At 43.4% G+C, this 21,720-nt stretch overlaps 1 protein-coding gene across 3 annotated transcripts in view; it reads right to left on the bottom strand.

Moving 5' to 3' along the window:
• Positions 1–21,655, bottom strand: part of USF3 (upstream transcription factor family member 3) — a 40,807-nt gene extending 19,152 nt beyond the window's left edge. For 2 of the 3 annotated variants that reach the window (XM_080391161.1, XM_080391162.1), the window contains exons 1-3: positions 17,475–21,655; positions 1,180–1,244; positions 87–115 (exon numbers count right to left, since the gene is read on the bottom strand). In XM_080391161.1, the coding sequence (XP_080247287.1) occupies positions 87–115; positions 1,180–1,244; positions 17,475–17,522 (142 nt within the window). In that variant the 5' untranslated portion in view covers positions 17,523–21,655. Of the gene's footprint in view, positions 1–86; positions 116–1,179; positions 1,245–2,104; positions 2,241–17,474 lie in introns of all 3 variants that reach the window. The other variant, XM_080391163.1, reaches the window with a different exon arrangement.
• Positions 21,656–21,720: the final 65 nt, after the last annotated feature.

The raw sequence follows: 21,720 nt of genomic DNA, 5'->3' as shown, positions 1-21,720 counted from the left end.
GAACCTTCTCCATGTAAAATATGTTCTACTAGTCCAAACCACCTATGCTTATTTCCAGATCAAACAACAAAGCATAATGTTCCTACCTGCATTGTGTGTCTCCCGGTTTTTCTTTCTGTGAAACATAAAGAGAGAACAGTGATGTGAAATAGAAGGGAAAACATCTGCATACAAATATTTCTTTTATTATTTCCATTACAGCTAAAAATACTGAATAATATATTCTGCTCTGTAAACAAGAACACACTAGAAGTCACACTCACAAAGACTCGTCTTAGACATTGGTATTAAACAGTTTCTAACAAAAATTCATTTGTGTTCAGACTTAATTTCAGTATAACAAGGCACAGCGTAATACTTGATCTGATTATTGTTACACATTTATAGGGCAAAGCCGGATTTTTACGTTTCTGTTCAGCGACAACTATTACGCTACCCAGTGTTCAGTAAGGCCAAATATTAAAAAAAAATAATTCTATTTCTGAGCAACAAGGTAGTTAAGTATTTGTTTGAAATGTTGCTTTTGTGTTCACTGGATCAATGAAACAGGAGAAAACACTACCATGCAAATCGATTTTTCTAGCCATGTTACCTTCAAACATCATACCTTCTGGTATCAAACAGGCTTCCTTTGTGTGGGAAACCAAAATTACCATTCCTCTGCAGTTATTCTTTACTGCCTTAAAATTCTGTCTGGGTATAATTTGAGCATGTGAGGGTTGTCTTTTTTTTCCAGATGTTCACCTGGCATTTCTGGACTGGTGGCAACCAGGTCAGAATCATTGTGTAATGCCTCAAATTGCTTTGCTGGAAGCCAACAGATCCTGAATATGTACTCTATATACATAAATCAGATGTAGTGTACACACGCAGTGAGCCAAATACTTTCAGGCTGCACTAACTGAGGTCGTGACAGTTTTATACACATCGGAGTAGTCAGTGTAATAATCTAAAGAATCTCCGTTGTCCAGGTGGCCCAGGCAGACATGTCTTCAACAAATAATTCAGCATAGATAGGGGAAGAGAGAAAGGTTCCCAAACTTCTGGGTCAAACCTGGTCAACCCTCAGAACTTCTCATCAATACCCTTATCGCCGAAGCTTTAACTAAACACTTCATAATTACGACACAACCACAGACCATAGAAGTACAACACAGTCATTTTCCCACAGAAACTCACCGATGTTGCTTCTTAGTAGGTGTCTCATTCTCTGTCATCTCTGGCATGGTTTCGGAGAAGAGAGCCTGAAGAAAATTGTAGAAGGAATTAACAACTCCGGCACTCTTCCGAGTTCTTAGCACATGACATTTGTTACATCGTTTTGCTTTTGACCACAAGGACAGGGCCAGACTACAACGTACACACAAGTCCATCCCCTTGATGTACAGCAGCTGGTCATGTGAGAATTAAAAATTAAGTACGTTACCTATCAGGGTGCTTTGTGAACCCCTGCTGTATATGATGAACTGGTTTCCATTTCCTCAATTACTTTAAATATAAAACCAACTATAATCCCCACTACTTTAAGAAAGCAAGAAGGAAAATTAGAGTACATGACTGTTTTTTGAAAGGGAGGAGGTACAGCTGAACTCTCATCAGCCCTTCCTAACTGAATATGCATTCAATTCCCAGTTCTAAATAAAGTACAAATGCTAAGCAAAATACAAGCTACAATGAAGACATATTGTTAAAGAAAAATTTAGAGTGCCATTATTGTAGCAAATTACAAAACTTACTTGCTATTGAATTAATGTACAGCTTAAAATGGCCAAAGATGACACCCTATGTTCTTAGATATATAGAATTCTGTTAAAAATAAGTTACAAAATAAAGTTATACGTAACAGCCTAATAAATTGCACCTAACCTGTCCTCGGCTTGAACACATCAGTAGCCTGTATTTGGACAAACAATAATATTATGAAAAAAATAAAACAGAAGATGAGATTAAGTCAGGGATGGTCGAACATGTATCTACCAAAGGAATGAATTTTAGAGAGCAAGTAACATGAAGTATACTGTAAATGGCAACAGGAAAAAATATATTGGGAAGGCTGAGCTCTGTATTTGGTTTCATGCTTCTGCTCATTCTCTCACCCACTAACCTGTTTATTGCAACTCTTCCCATGGGCCCTCAGGCTCCTCGTGGCTTCACCTCTCCCTGGCTCCTCTTGGAAAGCTCATCGGCTTCTTTTAACAGGCTTCGTATCTTTCGGGTATTTTTTTGTTTGTTTGTTTGTACTGTAAGGAAGTGGGGGTGGTTTTTAATACAACTTCCAACACCAAGCAGTTCTTAATGCAAACCGAGCCTACCACTACCGACGCTGACATCAAAACCAAACAAACAAAAAATACCCCTACAAACCAGAAAGGCAGCCATCTCTAGAGCTCCCAGAACACTGAAGCATACACTTTGGAAAGGGCTCTGTGCACACACCGGTGTGTATGTGTGTATAAAATTAACAGAAATGATCTGTATGGTACCAGAACAGAACTCGGATGCTGTTCACTAGTCTTTATACTCTAAAGGTTAACTGAGTGTAGCACTCTTGTTCAGTGAAGATGAACTGAGAAGAAATGTTAGGGCTGATGCTGTTTACCACTTTACCCCTTCTTTAAGTACTTTATTCCTGTGAAGACAGAGAAAATGTTGGCAAACCATGAAATAAAGCAAACGGGCAATATCCTATGGATAGATCCAGCTTGGGGAACTCAAAGTGCCTGAAGTTTTCAGGAACCTAATTCAACAACTCCACCTACAGAACAGTGTTCACACCATCATAAAATTAGACACAATTGTCTCTGAGAAGAGTTACAGCACTACGCCGCTCCACCAGGTGTTACATACAGCCTACATGGAACAACCACCACAGGCTTCCCTAGCCCATCAAAGGCAGCAGCACATCACTTCCTATTCCTGTTTCTCCACAGGCCTTGCTTTCTCCATTCTTACTGACCATGCTCTGCATAAATTATGAAAAAGCCTGACAGAGTTAGCAGAGTCTTTCACTGTGGGAGAAAGCAGTGATGCAACTTCAGCACTTTTGTTCACTCTCTTATAAATCACCTTGTGTTACTTCATCTTCAAAACAGATGTCTTCTCCTTTTAAATCCATTCAGCTTATTTCTAACAATTTTATTTCTGTTTATACATAGTAAGACTAGTCCAGTTGGTATCTCAGGTCCTCCAAGTTAGTGCAAATTCACAACCCTGAAGGCAGGAAAGCCAGTTGCCCACCCACGACATCTATAGCTTACCCCTCCTGTGCATAGCTGGTGATGGTCAGTAGTACACACTCACTTATTCCAGCTGCATTCATTGTTATCAGGTGATAATGAAGGAGTTAGCTGAGAGAGTTTAGCAGATGTATGATTCTGACTATTAAAAAAATAATAAAAAAGTAAACCTCATTAGACCCCAGCCATCTTTTGCACTGTTGGCAACCAGAGCTGTTCACATATACATCAAGAAACTGAGGCCAGCACACCTTGCTTCAATGGGTTTTTTTCAGTTCCACCAAAGCAGCCCAGCAGAGCCTATATCCGTTAAGGCTCCCAGCAAAGACACGAGAAGCAGGGCTGCTAGCCGGTAATGCTACAGCCTTGCCTATCCATCATCAAGCTAACACCTTGTGTATCAGGTAAAATAGCTGTTCAAGGGCACAAAGGGACTATTAAATTTAGTGTATGCAGTACTCTGTGTTTAGTGAGGCAAGGATAAGCACAGACGACGCAGACACAGTTCTGGTACAGCAAAGCTCACAAACATGCTTAGAAGAAGGATGATGCTGGATTGCAAAGTGTGGCAGTCACGTACCCAGTATCTTGACTTTTCTGCACCATCTGTTAAGACAGAGTTGATGTATCTGTTACTGGGCATTACTAAACCGTGGCATGCGTGATGGAAATCAGAGCAAAAGGATGAAAGAGGTCTTAGCTTTGGTGAACTTAGTATTTTTGAAAGACTGACGTATTCACCAAGCAACTATATTTTTTCAATCCTGAAAATGTATACAACTTCAGAACCAAAGGACTATTTCTGTATTGCATGTATTTAATATAGAAAGCATGAATGTGAATTTAGATGGCCAGCTACCATGCCAGGCTACAAATAAAGCACAACTGTGTGGAGGTAAAGGGTGTAAAAAAGCACCGACCCACAAACACCCTGCCCCAGAACAGCCACAGCTGTTGACTCCACCTGCTCTTCCCTGCACACGGTCCAGATCACACCCACAACCGTATCTTGCCCTGCTCCGAGTCAGAGCATCCACTTCCCCCTCCCAACAGGCTCTCCATACTCCTGTATTCAAGCTTCTGCCCAGGGTCTGTATCCCTTCAGCAAAATTCTTATTCCTAATAGCAGCATCCCTGCCTCCCAAAGCCATGATGTATGCAAGTTTCCAACTGCCTTATTTATTCCTCCTGAGCAGATGCCTGAAATGATTCAGCAATAAATTGTATATAGTATTTGGCAATAGAGGACAAGGCCTTAGTGAAAGTTTGTGCTGAAATTAATTTATACAGCTCCTAATCATTTTTTATTCTGAGAAACTGTAAAGTCATTATTACGTGTTAAAGATTCCTCATTTCTTTCTTCCTGCCTTGCCTTTCCTTTTTTAAAATTATGTCAATATGCTTCTTCCAAGCAATGCCATTCCCTGCACATTTCAAGCCAGATGCTACCACATTGAGCATATAAGCCTTGCAAATAAACAACCTTAAGTTTGTATTTTATTTGCTTCAGTTCTAATGGAATCTACAGCCCATTTCACATAGCAGACAGGACACAGGAATGCAATGAATATTATTCCAACTTCACTTTACTGTTGAATTACTTTGTCAAGTTTATCAAAGTTCACTGTTCAGCCAATGTTTCCCCAAAAGTTTCAAAGCAGTTTTGTGGGACCAATAAGAAAAAACAAGACTGTACACATTACCTAATTAACCAGTTTATTTCAAGTTCTGATTTTCTAACTGAAAAGAAGTGGTTACGTTTGTTAAACAGCACTTGTACACAGCTCTGAGGTTTCTGCTGTTAACAGTACCATAAAAAAATGGGGAACTGAAGTTACCCTTTCCCTATTCTTATTCTGTAAGGACTAAAGCCTTTGCATTTTACTCGATACACCCCAAAACAGTTACAGCTGGCAACACCAGGCAGGTGGTGTTCTTAAGAGCTGCTGAAAACTTGGTGTCCGTGAATTAAAAAAAAACAAACACACAACCAAAATCCCTACTGCCTAGGTGCAGAGTTCTGCAGACTGATGAATAATGCTTATACTGCCTCCATTTCTTCCTCGCAGCTGTTGTATCACCAGAGCTTTGACAATGGGTTTCACTTTATTTCTTCCATATCAAGTAATACTTCTCCACAGAGAGATTCCTTCACTGGTTCTCTAAAGCAGAAGATATGTATTTGCTTTATAAGCTCAGGGGCAAATGTATTTTAAGTTCACTCGTGAAATATGCTCACTTGACACAGCTGAATGTCTTCTGCAGAGAGAATGTAACAAATTCCAAATTTTTTTAGCCAGATGAAGGGGAAGCAATTCAATATTTATGTAGTACCAAGGTTCCCTCAAGCTTTATGCAGTTTATAGCTCTTACAATGTCAACATGAAATACCAATTTTAATTTAAATGCAATGTCATCCCCAGAAATCAGAAGATATTTTGTGCTCTGGAGATTTAAGCTTAACCTAATTTAATCTCCTCTATAGTTCTGAAAAAGCAGCATAGAAAACTCAAAACCAAATTGTTTTAAAGTGTCTTCTCGTCTACCACCCATCTTTGTGGGTATTATTCAGCAAGTTATTTTATGAAATCTTTTCTTCAAAATGCATGCACTCGGCAGATTTAGCTTTTTAAGAAAAAGTTTACATTATTTTACTCAAATTAATTTTTCACTGTTCATTTAGGAAGTGTTTCCAATATTAATTTTAAAAAAGAAAATAACTCTTCCAACCTGTTATCTTTGGCTGTACAAAACAATCTTCCTCAAATCACTAAAGCTATTCCATTCTTCTGTATGAGGCAGAATGAATCTTTTTAATATGCAGTTACATATATTCTGTAACACCACCAGCAGTCCATGTCTTTCTTCCTCTTAAAATACTTCAGCAAGCTTATGCTGTTACATTGCTACCATCTCTCAGTTTTGTACACCTCCTGTAGTTAGCCATGATTTACAGCTAAGATCAATTCCAAGGCACAGATAATAACTACTCATATGTGATTTTTTTTTTCTTCCTGCAAGACAGTGTCCTCTTCATTCAACTGACTGCTGGAGTTCTCTTTTCCAATGCATGTTTTAAAACAGGGCCAGCTTCAACTAGCAGGGACTTAATCCAAGCTTTTAATCACAAGCAAGGTGCCCTTGAGATAAGAACCCACAATTTACTGCCCTTTCTGTATCCCCCCCCTTGACACAATTCTATTCTAATTTTACATTTACCTAATAAATGATTGCAGGAAATGAAACTCAAAGATTACCTTTGTGATTGTTACCTACGTATATCAACTACTTTTGCCTATAAATATAAGCTGTTAATACTATTGTACAGGAAATTGAAAAGCACTGTTTTTTCCTTTATCAATTTGATTGATACCAAAATATCAAAATGCCTTTGATATTTTTCAGTTTGGTTTTCTTGTTAGTGCACCGTAACAGATGAAGGAAGAGACTTTGATCCACCCACTCACAACAGCTGGGCCTGACTGACCTAAATGAAACCTCTCAAAGATGTAAGTTCCAAGATGTTTACAAAAACCTGAGACTGAGCAGAGGAGGCAGCAAAGTCATTGCTGACACTGCAGGTAAGCGGCTGGATGTGGCTCAGGTCTGTGACCTGCTCAGTAGCACGTATGCGCTGACTGACATGCACAACACGCACCACCTTCTGCAAAGGAAGATGTACAAGGGCTTAAAGGGCAGGAGAGAGCTAGCTCAACTTCTCACAGAATGCACACAATCCCAATGCAAACCAGCTGACAGTTTCCTAGGGCAACCAGACTGTTCCCAGAGACTCTGCAAAAGTTAAGAAAACCAACACCAATAACCTAAAACTTGTTACACAAGCCACTTTTTTGTGTGTGTCTGCAAACAGAAAGAAAAAAAGTTCACTGCTTTTAAATTTTTTTCTTTACCTCTTTTGTTTGTACTACCTAAATGCAATACATTGGTATTTTTTTCTTCTGCTGACTTAATAATGACTTCAGTAAGGCTACGGTACAAGAACTTGCAAGAGAACTAGAAGGAAAACTTCCTTTTTCTTTTTCTTTATAACAGCACTGGGGGAAGAAGCAGAATTATTGGTCAAGTGATACTCCCTGATATCTACATTAATTTTTTTTGTCACTTACAATTTTCATAACGTGAAAGACATAATTGCTCATGACCATTTACTAACATGCAGTTTCAGGACACCATAGTCATAGGGTCATTCTAAGAAATCATGACCAAATCTGCTTAAGAAACTTCAGAAAAAAACCCACAAAACTTCCCTATTAATCACCTAAAGATCCACCTCTCATGTTTACTCTTCTTGCACTACTGTTATTGCCCCTCAAGTCTTCCTAGGTTAGTACAGCCTCATTTATTTTGAAACCTTAGAGGAGGCACAGAGAGAGCGACAGATGTGTCTACTGAACCAAGTCTCTTACTTGCTGCTGATGTTCTGAAAACTACTTAACGAGAGGTACTTCTGGACATTTTGCATCCAGATGTGAGCTGCTGCCACCCTCACACATTGCATGGGCAATGCTGGTACTACAGAGTGGCGTGGCGCTCTGTGCTAGTAAAGGAAGATGCCTACATGAACCATCTCCTGTGGTCTGGATGAACTGTTCCAGGGAAGCAGGTTATTTGGAAGGTACAGAGCTGTAATTACACAATCACTGCACAAGCTAGAATCACAAAGACTAGAGCCGTTGTAACGGCTTAAAGCGTGTCCTCAGCTACCTTAGATCAAAATAAGGAGAATGTCACTCTTTTCTTTAGGAAATCAGAAAGGAATGACCAGGGAAATCCTCGTGATCCCCATGTTCCCCATGTATTTTGTTAAGATTCAGTTACCACACGCCAATTTCACAAAGGAAGCGAGAAAGTATGAGGAATGTCTTTTAAGTTGCAAGACAGGGCTCATTTCCCTGGTTTTCGGTGCTCAGTAATCCACAGTACACATCAAGACAGAAAATTCTTTTCAAATAGAAGGTAGGTATCTAATTACGCCACGCTTGACAAGAGTCAAAACCTCTGTTCTGATGGTGAAAGTGGATACAAAGCGGATTGCAGACAACTTTCTCCTTACCAGGTCACCATCTCTGTGTGGGTTGGGTTACCTGTATTAGATGACAAAGATCGCCTGTGCCCTGGCTGGGCTGAGCATGCTCTCACTCCTGTGCAAGAGCGTCTGGTGGCAAGCCAAACCTTGCTGGCAGCATGTTGCCTAAAGAACAAAGTTTCTTTTTCATGAAAAAAGCTGTAACATGTAAGTCATCATGGTCTCTGAATACTGGGACCAAGATGACTATTTATAACTGAGGAAGCCATCCACATATGAAAGCTGCATTTGAAACACCAAAGACTGACTGAACAAATGTAGAAGCTGCAGTTTCAGCAAAAGCCAGTCTAATTCTGCTTTCTGATGTGACCTTATCTCCAAATGAAATCTCTATTCAAAGAACAGTACTTTGTCACAGGGCTTGATAAGCACTTCAGTATCAAAACATAAAAACTTGTTTATCATGGCCACAATGATATAGCCAGAATACTATTCTCTGCTTCATTTTTTTATTTTAATGTGATTTCCGTTTTGTTCTGCAGCTACAAAGGATCCTCACATAGTCTATTTATAAAACTGCATTAAGTTCTTCAGGAGGTAAAAAATGATGCTCTGGTAGCTATGCCAGACACACAGACACATGCTAAACTGACTTGCTGCTCTCTCCTACAGACCCTAACTAACAAGCAGTGCAAAATATCCTAGAACTGAAATGTGCAGGGCATCCAGAGAGTTTGTGTGTCAATTTTTTAAATTCATCTTTTCAGATGTAAGTCATGAAGTACAAAGCATTACAGTCAAGTTCCTGAATAAATTATAGGCTTGGGGTTTGAGAAACCTGACACAAACTGAGAACGTGTCATGGGTTCGTGAGACAGGAAGCAATATTCTGCGGGTCCTCACTACAAAGCTCCTTTATAACACACAGACAACCTCCATCCTGAGATTTAGTTACTAATGCCAACCTTCCAGAGTAAAGGACTTCCCTATGAATCTTTATGGGGCTAAAGGCAAAAAAAGCAGAGGCAAAAGGTACCATAAAACAGTATTTCAGTTTTAATGCATAAACTGATCAAACTTACTCCCCAGATCCACTGTTAAGACACATAATTTCTAAGCATGCTGACTTTACTAGTTAATGAAACTTCCCTTTCAACTTTCAGAATCATGAAAACTGGCAACTGTATGAAAGAGCTTCCAAATCACCTGTCCAGGCAGCATATTGCCACATCTTTCAGAAAAGGCCAGCACATTATTCCAGAAGTGGTGCTTTCACTATTACCAGCTGTAATGAGCTTTAAAACAACAAAACACCTGCACTCTGCCCCCAAAACAAAATCAAAACAACATAAAAAAAACAACCAAACACAACTTTGCAATGTACATTTCATTCCAGGCTCCTCACAAAAGCTTTCAGCAAGCTGAAGAGGGCCTATTCTCCTTCACAACCTCAATGCTATTTCACACCTTTGTTCTTCAGAGTTTTTTCTATATAAAGTGGGTCTACTGGGCAATTGCTTCAGTTCCAGGAATAAAGGACTCATCTTGTGATCTTGGTGTTTGACAGTTTTGAATAACAGTGGAAGGGATAAAACTGCAAAGTATTTCAACTAGATGTAACACAGAGGTCCAAATTAAAGATATCTGAGCCCAGGTGACCAGGGAAAGCAGGCATGCCTTCTTAACACTTTTCAATGAGAAAGCCTAAAAGCAAGATCAATGTATGTTAGACACCAGAAAATGGAACCACTTGGTGCAAATCCATAGGAAAGCTGAATTCATTAGTTCTACCACTTTAGGATCTACTTATTTATCTTAGGAGAATTACTGTATATGAGCTATCCAGGGGGAAATAAGTAGTACTAAAACCACCAGAAAAAGTAAATAAGACTACTGTAGAAATTTAGCACAGACAATGGAGCAGAAACAAAAACCAGATTTCCAAGTTACTACCTTGAAGAGATCTGAAAGGAATGGATAAAGGAAGGGATCAGACTGATACCATGATCCTGTAAGTTTTACTTCATTAGAAAATGATTCCGTAAAATTAAAATGCTTTATCTCCATCTTCTTTTCCTGTAACTGTCTGAAATCACCTCCCCATTGCCACCGGAGACCGATTTATCAAGAATGCCTTAAAGTGAAACTGGAAGTGAAAGATCTCCATTGTGCTCCTTAGCAAGGGATAGCTCAGTCAATTTTTCTGAGCTAAAAACCACAGGGTCTTCCCATCCCTGCCCAGAATAAAAGAGAAAACCCACAGACAAAGTAAGATGGACTGTAAAGCCTTTTGAGACAATTTACGGGTGAGACTCTCTATAACTTGCCAATCACAACAAATACAAAACGTGACCTCGACAGACACCACTGCTTCAGATAAAGGCAATATTTAATAATCCAAATCATCAGCTGTTGAGGCAGAGCATCACTTTTGGTCACAACCTTAAACAAAAACAAACCCAAGAAGCCCACGACTCTCCCCCACTTGCATTTAAATGAACAAACACCAGCTCAGTACCCGGTAACTGCCTCCAACAGAAGTTTTGAACTTGAGCCATGAAGAGCAAGACAGAAGAAAGGGTGTCTAAGCGTTACAGGCTCAAAGGCAGAGCTGCCGCCCCCAGCTAATACCACAGAACAAGGAAATTGCAACTCACAAGTGCAGAGCACACACATGCTGACTGAATACAGGCAAATGTAAATAGAAATTATCACAGTTTTTTCATAGTTTGGATACAAATGGTAACTGTTGCAGTTGTAACTAAAGATAGTGATGACAGACCAATGGCCATGTAGGCAAGATACGACTATAGCACTAGAAATACTGACTTTTTTAGTTTTATGCCCTCTTCTGAGAGTTTCTTAGGTTCTGAAGTAGGTTAGGGTATTACAGAATCACAGAATGGTTGGAGTTAGAAAAGGCCTCTGGAGGTGATCTGGTCCAACCTCCCCCCGCCCACAAGCCAAGCCACCTAGAACCAGCTGCCCAAGACCACATCCAGATGACTTTTGAATATCTCCAAGGATGGAGACTCCATAACCACCCTGTGCAACCTGCTCCAGTGCCTGGTCACCCTCACAGTAGGAAAGTGTTTCTTGATGTTCAGCTGCAGCCTCCTGCATTCCAGCTTCTGCCCATTGCCTCTGGTCCTGTCACTGGGCACCACTGAAAAGAGCCTGGCTCCGTCCTCTTTGCACCCTCCCTTCAGGTGTATATACACATCGATGAGATCCCCCTGAGCCTGATGTCCTCCAGCTCCCTCAGCATCACCTGACACGAGAGCTGCTCCAGTACAGGGGTCCTCGAACTACAGCCCGCGGGCGGGATACAGCCCCCCAGGGTCCTCAATCCGGCCCCTGGTATTTACACAACGCCCCCGCCCCGCCCCCCCCCACTGGGGGTTGGGGGGGCAACCAAGCAGCCGCAGATGACTGCCTGCCACTTCATCTGTGCGCTGGCCCCCTGTTTAAAAAGTTTGAGGACCCCTGCTCCAGTACCTTAATCATCTCTGTGGCCCTGCATTGGACCCTCTACAGCATGTCCATGTCCCTCTTGTACTGGGGAACCCAGAACTGGCCACAGGACTCCAGGTGTGGCCTCACCAGTGCTGAGTACAGTGCAAGGATCACCTTCCTTGCCTTGCTGGCAATGCTTTGCCTAATGCAGCCCAGGATATGATTCACCACCTTTGCCACAAGGGCATTGCTGGTTCTTGTTCAACTTGGTGTTCACCAGGAACCTCAGGTCCTTTTCTGCAAAGCTGCTCTTCAGCTGGGTGGTCCTCAGCATATATTGGTGCATTGAGTTGTTTCTCCCCAGGTGCAGGACTTTGCCCTTGCCCTTGTTGAACTGCATGAGGTTCCTTCAGCCCACTTCTCCAACTTGTTGAGGTCCCTCTGGACCCTCTGGTGTATCAGACACTCCTCCCACTTTGGCATCATCAGCAAATGTGCTGAGGGCCCACTCTGCCCCATCATCCAGATCATTAATGAAGATGTTCAACAGGACTGGACCCAGAACTGACCCCTGGGGTGCACCACTAGTTACTGGCCTCCTACTAGACTTTGTGCCACTGATCACCACCCTCTGGGCCCAGGCATTCAACATGTTTTCAGCCTAACTCTCCTTATGTTGAGATGGAAGCTACACATCGTTCTGAAAGGCAACCAACAGCTGAAACCTGATGCACTGCAAAATACAATTTTTTGCTTGTATTAATTATTCTGTCAAATCCAAATGCTAATAGAGTCCATGAGTTACACTGCAACATATGCTAACTGGCTACCTAGTTAATGACTTAGTTAATATAACAATAATAGGAAAATCTGTAAGATAGTTACCCTTCCCTACAGTTCCACCTACTCCAAAATAATGCTGAGAGATGTAGCCTCTCCCCCACACCACTGGTACTCACAGGAAGCCAGATGAGAACACCATTTCAACTTAAAATTTACTCTGCAAAAGGACTGCAGAGACACTCCCCACTCCCAGGCAAGCACACTGAAACTGCTTATGTTGGTACAAGATTGCTTTTCTGAATGGTAACACTGGCTTAACGTTTGCGGAACTATGATCCAAGATGATGCCAACACTAGTTAAACTTCTCCAATTACACAAGAAGTCTCAGAATTTACAACAAGCGAGAGACTTATGTACAAGAATCAAGCATTTCAACTATAGATACCTAATATTTAAACAGCGTATCCTCCAATAATGAAAAAAAGAAATGGTGTTCCTTCTCTTGTTGCTGACTTGGAGTTGCTCGGTGTTGGGTGAGCACCATTTTATTATTCTAGTAATTGAGTAAGAAGAGCTGTAGTATGTAGCAAAAGACAATTTCCAGCCCATCCAAGATTTGCGTTCAATTTCTAGCTAACAACTTCACTGATGCACGAAAGCAAAGCAGAGTCCAGCTTCAAAGGTAGAAGTCTGGCATGAATTAAGTGTTCTTAAGCCAACCACCAAGACTATAGATGCTGGCAGACACTCGAAATGGACAACCTTATTTTCACTTTTAACTTCAGATACTTGAAGAAGAAACTAAACTTTTTAAAGTTAAGCTGTCCTCTTCCCACAACACCTTTACACTGCTGTTAATAGTGTCAGCAGCCTAAAGAACAACGTTTTCAATAATCTTCTCATGGCACTACCCATCACACCAATGACTTTCAGATGACAAGATTTGAGAAATGTGCTCTTAGACCTAAAAGTTAATAGATCCACACTCTGATCATTCCAGCCTCACCAGAGATGGACCACAAAGACCTCATTTTGGTATCAGAGTACTGACATGATTGAGATGTACTTTCAGATGGCATTGATCTCATTTCACGGTCTTCATCTTGGTCAATTAACCTGACAGAAGTTCAGGTAACTGGGTTAGAAAGGCACTTGTTAACAGGAAGCATGAAACATTTTTAACAGTCTGCTGCTTTCTTCTTATCTGAATCACAATGGCACACATGTAAGAGATTGCTATCAGATGCCATGGTTTCAAAAGTAGCTCATTCACCTTAGAAAAGTAGTGCTGTAGCCTTTCATACAGGAAACAAACTTGGTTTACACACAGTTTGTCAACCCTGTGCACAAAGCAGAATCACTTTCATGCTTACTCAGAGCATGACAACAGGGCTACACTTGTAAGGTCAAACCAAAGTACACTTTGGACACATGATGCACACATAAAAGCTGGAATTGTATTTTAACCAGCAAGTTTGGTTAGCATTATATAAACTGGACATTGCACAGCATTTCTTCATCAAGTTGTGACCTTTACATGTTTGATTGCATTCTGGAACAAAGGAAACCCTACTGCTCAACCATTCCATTTGACATTTTTTCACTCCACCTTCAAGAACACACACACACGCACAACTCACGTCATGACTGATACCCTTCAGAATAGGAAACAGTGTTCCTGAGGGACTTAACTTGAATAAAGGAGTCACAAACATGCCTAAGATGAAGAATGCTAGCACAGGAACTAAGTTATAAAGTGACCGGCAATACTACAGGTGAGCAGTCCATCAGGCTGGAGACAAGTATAATGCTTGTTCAGAAACCTGAGGATTATACCCAGACTCATTATGAAATGATTAGGAACATTAAAGCTGTCAGATGCTATACATGCACATGATTTACATAGCCATTTTCATTTAAACACCTGGTTTGTACACACAGCTAGGCACACATCTCCACTGGTGTTTTAATACTCAGGGACAATGTCCAATATTGTTATTTAGTTGAAAACTCTCAGCTGAAACGCTGTGCTGTTTAGTCGCTGTCCTTCAAAGTGACAGACTTCATGATATTTCTTACAAGTTCTTACAATGCAAACAACTATGATTAATTTAGAATGCCTTCCTATCAAATGCTACATTGCTTATACCTCCCTCCAGTCACGTGTCATTTACAAAGTTATTTTTAAGACCATGTTGGATCCGAACATTTATTTCAAAACCACGCACTACTGTACAAACATCAAAAACCAGAATGGTTGCCAAATCCAGCATGTCCCAGCCCTTGACTTCCTTATATATTTCCTTCTTCTACCCTGTATAGCACACAGCTTCAAGCCATGCATTGTATTAATTCACATCCAAACTGGATACGTTTGGTTACAATGTCACACACCTTAGGCCAACGCACTTTGCAAATTAAAAGCATGCTTTAATATTTGGAATTCACTATTCCAAGTCTCTTTGTTGCCTAATTTGTTATACTTCAATATCTGGAAGCTGGAGGTGTTCTTATGATTCCAGTATACAAGAGGCAGGGGAACGACCACCACCACAACAATTCATGTTAAGAGTAGCTCTTTAATTCCACCCTTTAAAAAAGTCAGCAGCATCCTCTACATTCACTCAAGAAGAGACAAGGTGAAAAGCAGCTGAGGTAGATTGGCCAGCAGTGTCAGCAGAACATGTTCACTGAATTTTTGCCTTCCTGTTCATACGATGTCTTGGGTCTCTCAGACTATGACTAAACTTCAGCTACAAACGTAGAGTCTGCGATGCACGCAGCAGGCACCTGCCAGGCACACATCACAGCACCACCTGAGTAACAGTCACTTCAGTCTGTCCCTGGTCAGCTCCTGGGAACACTACTTGGAAATCCCAGAATCCAAGCACTTACATCCTAATTATCTCTTTGCAGCTGTCAGACTCTTCCAGGATCCACCACCATTTTTCATCTACTCTGTTTAAATCTTCCCATGTATCCATAACCTAAGGGAATAAGCAAGCCTCTAAGGGAATAAGCAATACCCAAATACTTCTGAGTTTGCAATGTTCTTATACTGTTTCACATACCCGATATGTTATTTTGAATACATGCATCTTAAAATCGTGCTCACAATATAATCGCTTTCTAAGCTTACCTCCCATTCAGTGACAAATGTATTTTCAGTTGCCAAATTATTTCACCCCCAAATGTACCTATGAATTATTATTACAGCACTAATTGAAAATCAAAATGTAAAATCCTAAATCCTTATAATAACAACCGCTTCTCCACAGAAAGTTTCTGCCTTCCCATTTGTCAGATTACTGCATTCAATTCATAAATAACAATACTCTGCACTTTGTTGAAGCACTACGTTACATAATCACACAAAGATTGTCCCAATGCATTGTATGTGAAAAAGCAAAGCTAAAAGCATGCTTCCAAACCAAGCTATTACATTACCCGACCTATGAATGCTTAACTCTGCAATCATTACGTTATCTTTGCTAAAATTATTTAATAATCATATACCTGGGTGGAATTTAATAGGAGGCCAAGAAATGATGTGAAAAGCAAAAATAAAGATGTGTGATTTCCTATGTACTTGTAGCCAGTGACTCAACACATCACTAGTCCCTTCTTCTTTGCCTTAATTCCATGTTTTCCCCACAAACTTCTCTGGACAAAGGGCATCCTGCGCTATAGCTGTATTCAGCCATGTGTATGCTGACACTCAGTCCACACATGCTGTCACAAGGAGCTGGACTCCAGGCACCCTGCCCTTACTGTGAGCAATAATTCTGATCTTCTGCATTTGTCAGATGTTGATTCCCATGAAACTAAAGACTTCAATTTCTTTAAGGCCTTTGTGGCTGGCAAATTTGATTGAAATTGGCCAGTGTTAAAATTGCTAGGTGGAGAAGGAATAGATGGGAGGGAGTGCATTCACAAGATTTTCCTTATGAGGCCAAGCTGAAAACACATGCCAAAGGAGAAGTTAGTTTCCATGGACCAAATTCTAAAGAAAAAACCTGGACTTCTACACTGTACTCTAAAGCTGACTAGCTTCCAGGTTGAGATGTCACACAAGGGCACACCGAGGTGATGCACTGCACATTCTGTACCCTTGACCACACTGAAAAAGATGTTCCAGTTGACAAGCAGCGCTCGTGTTCGGCTCTCTCCAAAGCCGTACCTTCTGAAGAACGACATATAGTCAATTGTGTCAAATCACCCAGATTTCAAAAAGGTAAAACCACATCACTCTCAAACCCCTGGCACCTTCCTCGTTGCTTTCCCCGATTACACGCACCAGCACCTCAAGTCCCCACACACGCGGGGCCGGGAGGCGGCCGACCCGCACAACCGAGGCGACAAAACTTCTCCGGAGCTGAAGCCCGGCCGCCAGCACCGCCACAGCCACGGCGGTGCCCGGGGGGCAGCAGCAGCCGCACCACAAAGGGCCGCCCGCACTCTGCCAGCCGCGTCCCCGCCAGGGGCTGCACCGCCCGGGCCCGGCCACTGCCCGAGCCGGGCCCCGGGCCCCCGCGGGCCGGGCCGGGCCGGGCGCAGCTGGGCACACCGGCCAGACAAAGGGGCGCCGCCGCCCCCGCAATGGTCCCGCCACCGGCGGCCCAGGGCGAGAAGGGCGGGGAGCGACCCCCGACCCAGCCCGGCGGGCGAGGAGGCCCCAGGCGGCTCCCGGGGGCTGGGTGTGTGCCGGGCGCCGGGGGAGGCCCACGGCCCCGCCGTCTCCACAGCGACCAGGCCGAAGCCCCGCGCGTGCGGCGGGGGGCGCCCTTTGCCAACCGTATCCTCACGGCAACGGTCACCGTGAGGGAGGGGCGGCCCGCGGCCCCCTCAGCCCCGGCCCCACGGCCGCTCCCCGGCCCGCCCCTTCTCCCCCCGCTCCCCCCTCCCCGAGCACAGGCAGCAGGCCCACCCCGCGGCGGCGGCCGGCACTCACAGGCGGGCTGGGCGGGCTGAGGAGTGGCAGCCCCACCGCGGGGACCATCCTCCGAGCGGACACCCCGTGTCAGCGCTCTGCCGCTGCCTCCACTCCGATCCCCTCCCGCGCACCCCACCCTGCTGCTCGCACGCGCGGCCCACAGCAGCCAATCCGAGCGCACGGGTTGAGCCCTCGAGGCCAATCAAGAAAGGCGGGATGGGGAAGGCAACGCCTCGCAGTAAGTGGGAGGGGCGGAGCCGAGGCACGGGCCAATCGCCACCACAAACATTGGCGGGGCGGCCCAATCAAAGGCCGGAGAGGGTGAGACTGGCGTTGCGAACCGGCGACAAGTTAAGGTGGCCGAAACAGGAACTGCTGGAGACAGGCAGCTCAGCCGGCCAATGAGAAGAGCGGGAAGGAGAGGACGAAGGGGCGCTAGGCGGGCAGGAATTCTTAAAGGGGAAGCGGCAGTGCCGCTGTACCGGTAGCAGCCGCCTCTCCGGTAGAACCGGCGCGCCCCGCGCCCCCGCAAGCCGGTAGCGTTTCCCCGCCGCCGCCAGGCCCTGCCTCCGCCCATTCCTACCCCGCCGGCGGGGCCTGAGGCGGGCACGGCCCCTGGCGGTTTCACAAACGTCCGGGACAGGAGAGCACACGGGGCCCCCCGGGCCGGCAGGTAAAAAAAACCCCAAACAACCGTGTGTGTGATTTTAGTTTATTTTTCTGCTTTTTTCTCCCAGATGTAAGGTTTTTTTCTGTCAGAATAGCGGCACGACCGACTCTCGGTGCGGGTGTCCCAGCCCGCGGCCCGGTGCCGGGGGGCTCCCAGCTCCCGCAGCCCTGGTGCCCGTGCCGGTTCCGACAGGCGCAGTCGGTTCAGCACAGGCCCGGCTGTGCAGCCCCACGGAGGCAGCCCCTGAGCATCCTCCTCGGGAGTGAAATCAGAGCTCGGGGGGCTGCACCTGCCCCATCGGGGCCGCTCGGTCACTACCGAGTCCCTGCTACCGCAGCTCGCGCCTCCAGTTACTACCCATGAGGCAGCTTCCCATTTCCAGCCTCAATCCTTCCCTTCCAGAAAATAAGTGTTGCAGAACATCCTGGAACTCTCTTCAACTGTATCTTACAAGGAGAAACTGTACTTTACAAGTACGTCCTATCCCTGCTCACCTGTAGGTGATAGCCGAGTGGCAAAAGCTTTTTCTGAGACAATCTAAAAAGGCAGAGCTGCCATGTTTAGGCATTACAGAAAACATAGATGCTTTTTTCCCCCCACAAAATATCATGTATCCATATCCCTTCCTAAAAATATGATGTAACACAGAGCAGGGACGTGTTTTTGAAGCAGTGTCTAAGAACTTTTCTGCTGCTGAAATGAGTCAGAGCAGCAATAAGATGCAAAAATAAATTCATTCATTTTGAATAGTTGCTGCTTGCAAAAGAACTTCACAGCTGCCATGAAGTGGAAGACCCGTTTGCCAGCTGTGAAGAAATTTAAGGCTTTTTCTGCAGAGAAATTCTAAAGCTACTGTAAATAGCAACTTGGCAGTGTAAAGCATAAATGTAAATGCACTTTTTCTGTTTTTGTATTTTTTCAGTTCTGACATGACACAACCAAACCGGAAGAGAAATGAAATCTCAGATACCTGTGCTCCATCAGTTTATTCTAATATGAACTGACTGATGACACACACACCCCCCCCCAGCCCCTTTTAAAGTGTAGCGTGCTTTTTCAGTGAGGTTTTCCCTAAAAAGGCACCCCCTATCTAATGCAGCCAAACCAAGTTTACCTTCTGCCACCCTGTTGTGCTCTGGAGCGTTTGAGCTCGTACATCCTCAGATTACCAGTACAATGTTAGATATTTGAAATACAATAGCAAAAATCCAGCAGCAGGCAAAACTCCACTGGTGAAATCATATGTAACAGGAAATTGTTGAACAGCCGTAGCCTGTTTCTGGTAAGGCACAAACTGGCAATTAGATGGCAAAATGCTTAAGAAACCCCAAAGACCAAACCGAACAGCTTTTGCATAAATATTTAGAAAAGCTTTAGAGTAGATGATATCCTATTAGTGTCACAGGTGAAAAGGAAGAGTTTCTGCAGGTTTGTTTTGGATAGTCTTAACCAAGAACAACTTGAGTGTGTTTTTTTGAATGAAGGCATAATACCTGGCTGTAGTGCAGGTTTGGCTTCAGGAATTTAGTGAACAGTAATGGCCTAAGTCATGTGATATGATGTGATACTGCAGCTGATAGAAAGGCGAGCAGAAGGCAGGTCAGTGCATCTTTCCCCAGGTGCAGGAGTTTCCTGGACTATGGGCCATATACACGCAAGTGAGTAAAAGAAAGCTGACAAGTCTGGAGAGCTTGAGCTGGTGGCCACAATGCCTTGAGGCAAAACGGTAGGCAAACTGAATGCTTTTACAGTACTGAAGCACTGGGGAGAAGGAAAGGCGGCATGATAAAATGAGAAGGATAGAGTAACCCTTCCATCATCTGGTCTAACTGATGCCTCTTTAGGGGCAAGAGAAAAGGACATAAGGCAACAGTCATGTGTCCCGTACAAAGGATCTGGTCTAAGGGGCTGAATAGATTTGGAGAACTCCTGTGGGAAGAAAAGTAACAACAGCCAGAAAAGACTCAGCCTAACAGATTGGTTTGGTATATATTCAAAAGGACTTCACGTAATAGATCCCTGTCCAAAAGCTCTTAAGTAATCTAAGCTACTACAGGATCAGAGGATAGTATCCTCACAGGGATAGAAGACTGATTATAACACAGAGATCACAGGGCATAGAATAAGAGATCAGTTTTCACGCTAGTGAGAGGTCACCAGTGGAGTTAAGAGATCTGTGCTGGCGTCTATACTCTTCAAGACTATTTTAAAAAAAGGAAGTAGAGTGCGGTGAAAATTTGCTGGAGTTTAGTCAAGGTAGTAAGAATGAAGAATGACAGGTGAACCTTCTAATGCTGAGTGACCGGGCACTTCACAGCAAATTATATCCCGCACAGGTAACTAGGGTGGTGTACACACTGGTGAAAAAACAACAATCACAGTTCTTTACATGAAGTAAATGACTTGACTTACTACTCACTAGATCCTGGCAGCATAACTGTTATTTAAATAATCATCTCAGTAACAAAAAAAGCAAATTGTCCTAATCAAGAGATAACAGCAGACTGTCAGTCATTACAAGGACCCTGTAAATACTCAAGTTTTGAAAACTGTGAGGGGAATGGAACTGCTGGTAGAACCAGTACAGCTTTGGGAAAGGGCAACACAAATGATCAGTGGTATCTGCTAGTTTCCCTGGAAAGGACTAAGAGAATTGTTTAAAGCTGTACACGCTGTTAGGTGACTGGGATGAGGGTGGAGAAGGGAAGAAAAGACTGAGATCAACAAAAGCTGAGTGGTTTGGAGAACAGCTGCAGCTGTTTAAGTACAGCACAAGTTTCCAGCTTCTGCAGCTGCTGGTGAGGCCAGAGTGATGAAGGCTGCACTCCTGGTAGCAGTTCACCTCCAGCTGTGCCTTCAGGCCCTCCAGCAGAGGTCAGGGAAGGCAGCTGGCAGCAGCAGCTCAAGACCAAAGTCACATTTCAGAGCCTGAGCTTTGCTTTTCCATGCTATCCTAATGGATGCAGCAACTCCATCTACTGATAAAGCAGCTTCCAGAGGAACTTAAATAAGCGGACAGAATAAGCTATAGAGTCTTTAGGGTAACATTTCTTTCCCCAGAAACTGTACCACAGTGCCACTTTATCACTTCAGAAACAGCACTTCAGGATAGGAGCAGAAAGAAACTACAGACAAAAGATGGCTTTAACAGAAGAGGCTGGAATATTTAGGAGTTTTACTTAAATACCTTTTTGAGAAAGGTCAGTATGGAAGAATACTCACTGCATCTGAAGACTGCTAACTTTCACAGGTACAGACCATAGGTTTTCAGAGATTGTTGTCAAGATTTGCAATATCTAGCAATTAATTTGAATACTTAAAAATATTTAACTTCGAAAGCCCAAAACAGAGTTCTTGATGCCTGGTCTGTTTTATTTCACGACTGCTCACTAGTCAATGCAAAAATATTCCAGGACAGTTCCTCCTCTTCTCCTCCCCCTCCAAGACAGGATTTCTGAGGAAAGGCTCAGCACTTCTGGGCAAACAGACGCCACTCTCCTCAGGTGTCAGACACCCGTGGCCTTCATCACAGCAGCCCAACTTACAGTTCATGTTAGAAATCTTCCACGTCACACAGTTTATGAAACTTCTGAG

The sequence above is a fragment of the Falco punctatus genome (genome assembly GCF_963210335.1).
Source record: "Falco punctatus genome assembly, chromosome: 6".
Lineage (NCBI taxonomy): Eukaryota > Metazoa > Chordata > Aves > Falconiformes > Falconidae > Falco > Falco punctatus.
Note: the sequence above shows the minus strand (reverse complement) of the source record. Positions and strands in the feature narration are given on the sequence as shown.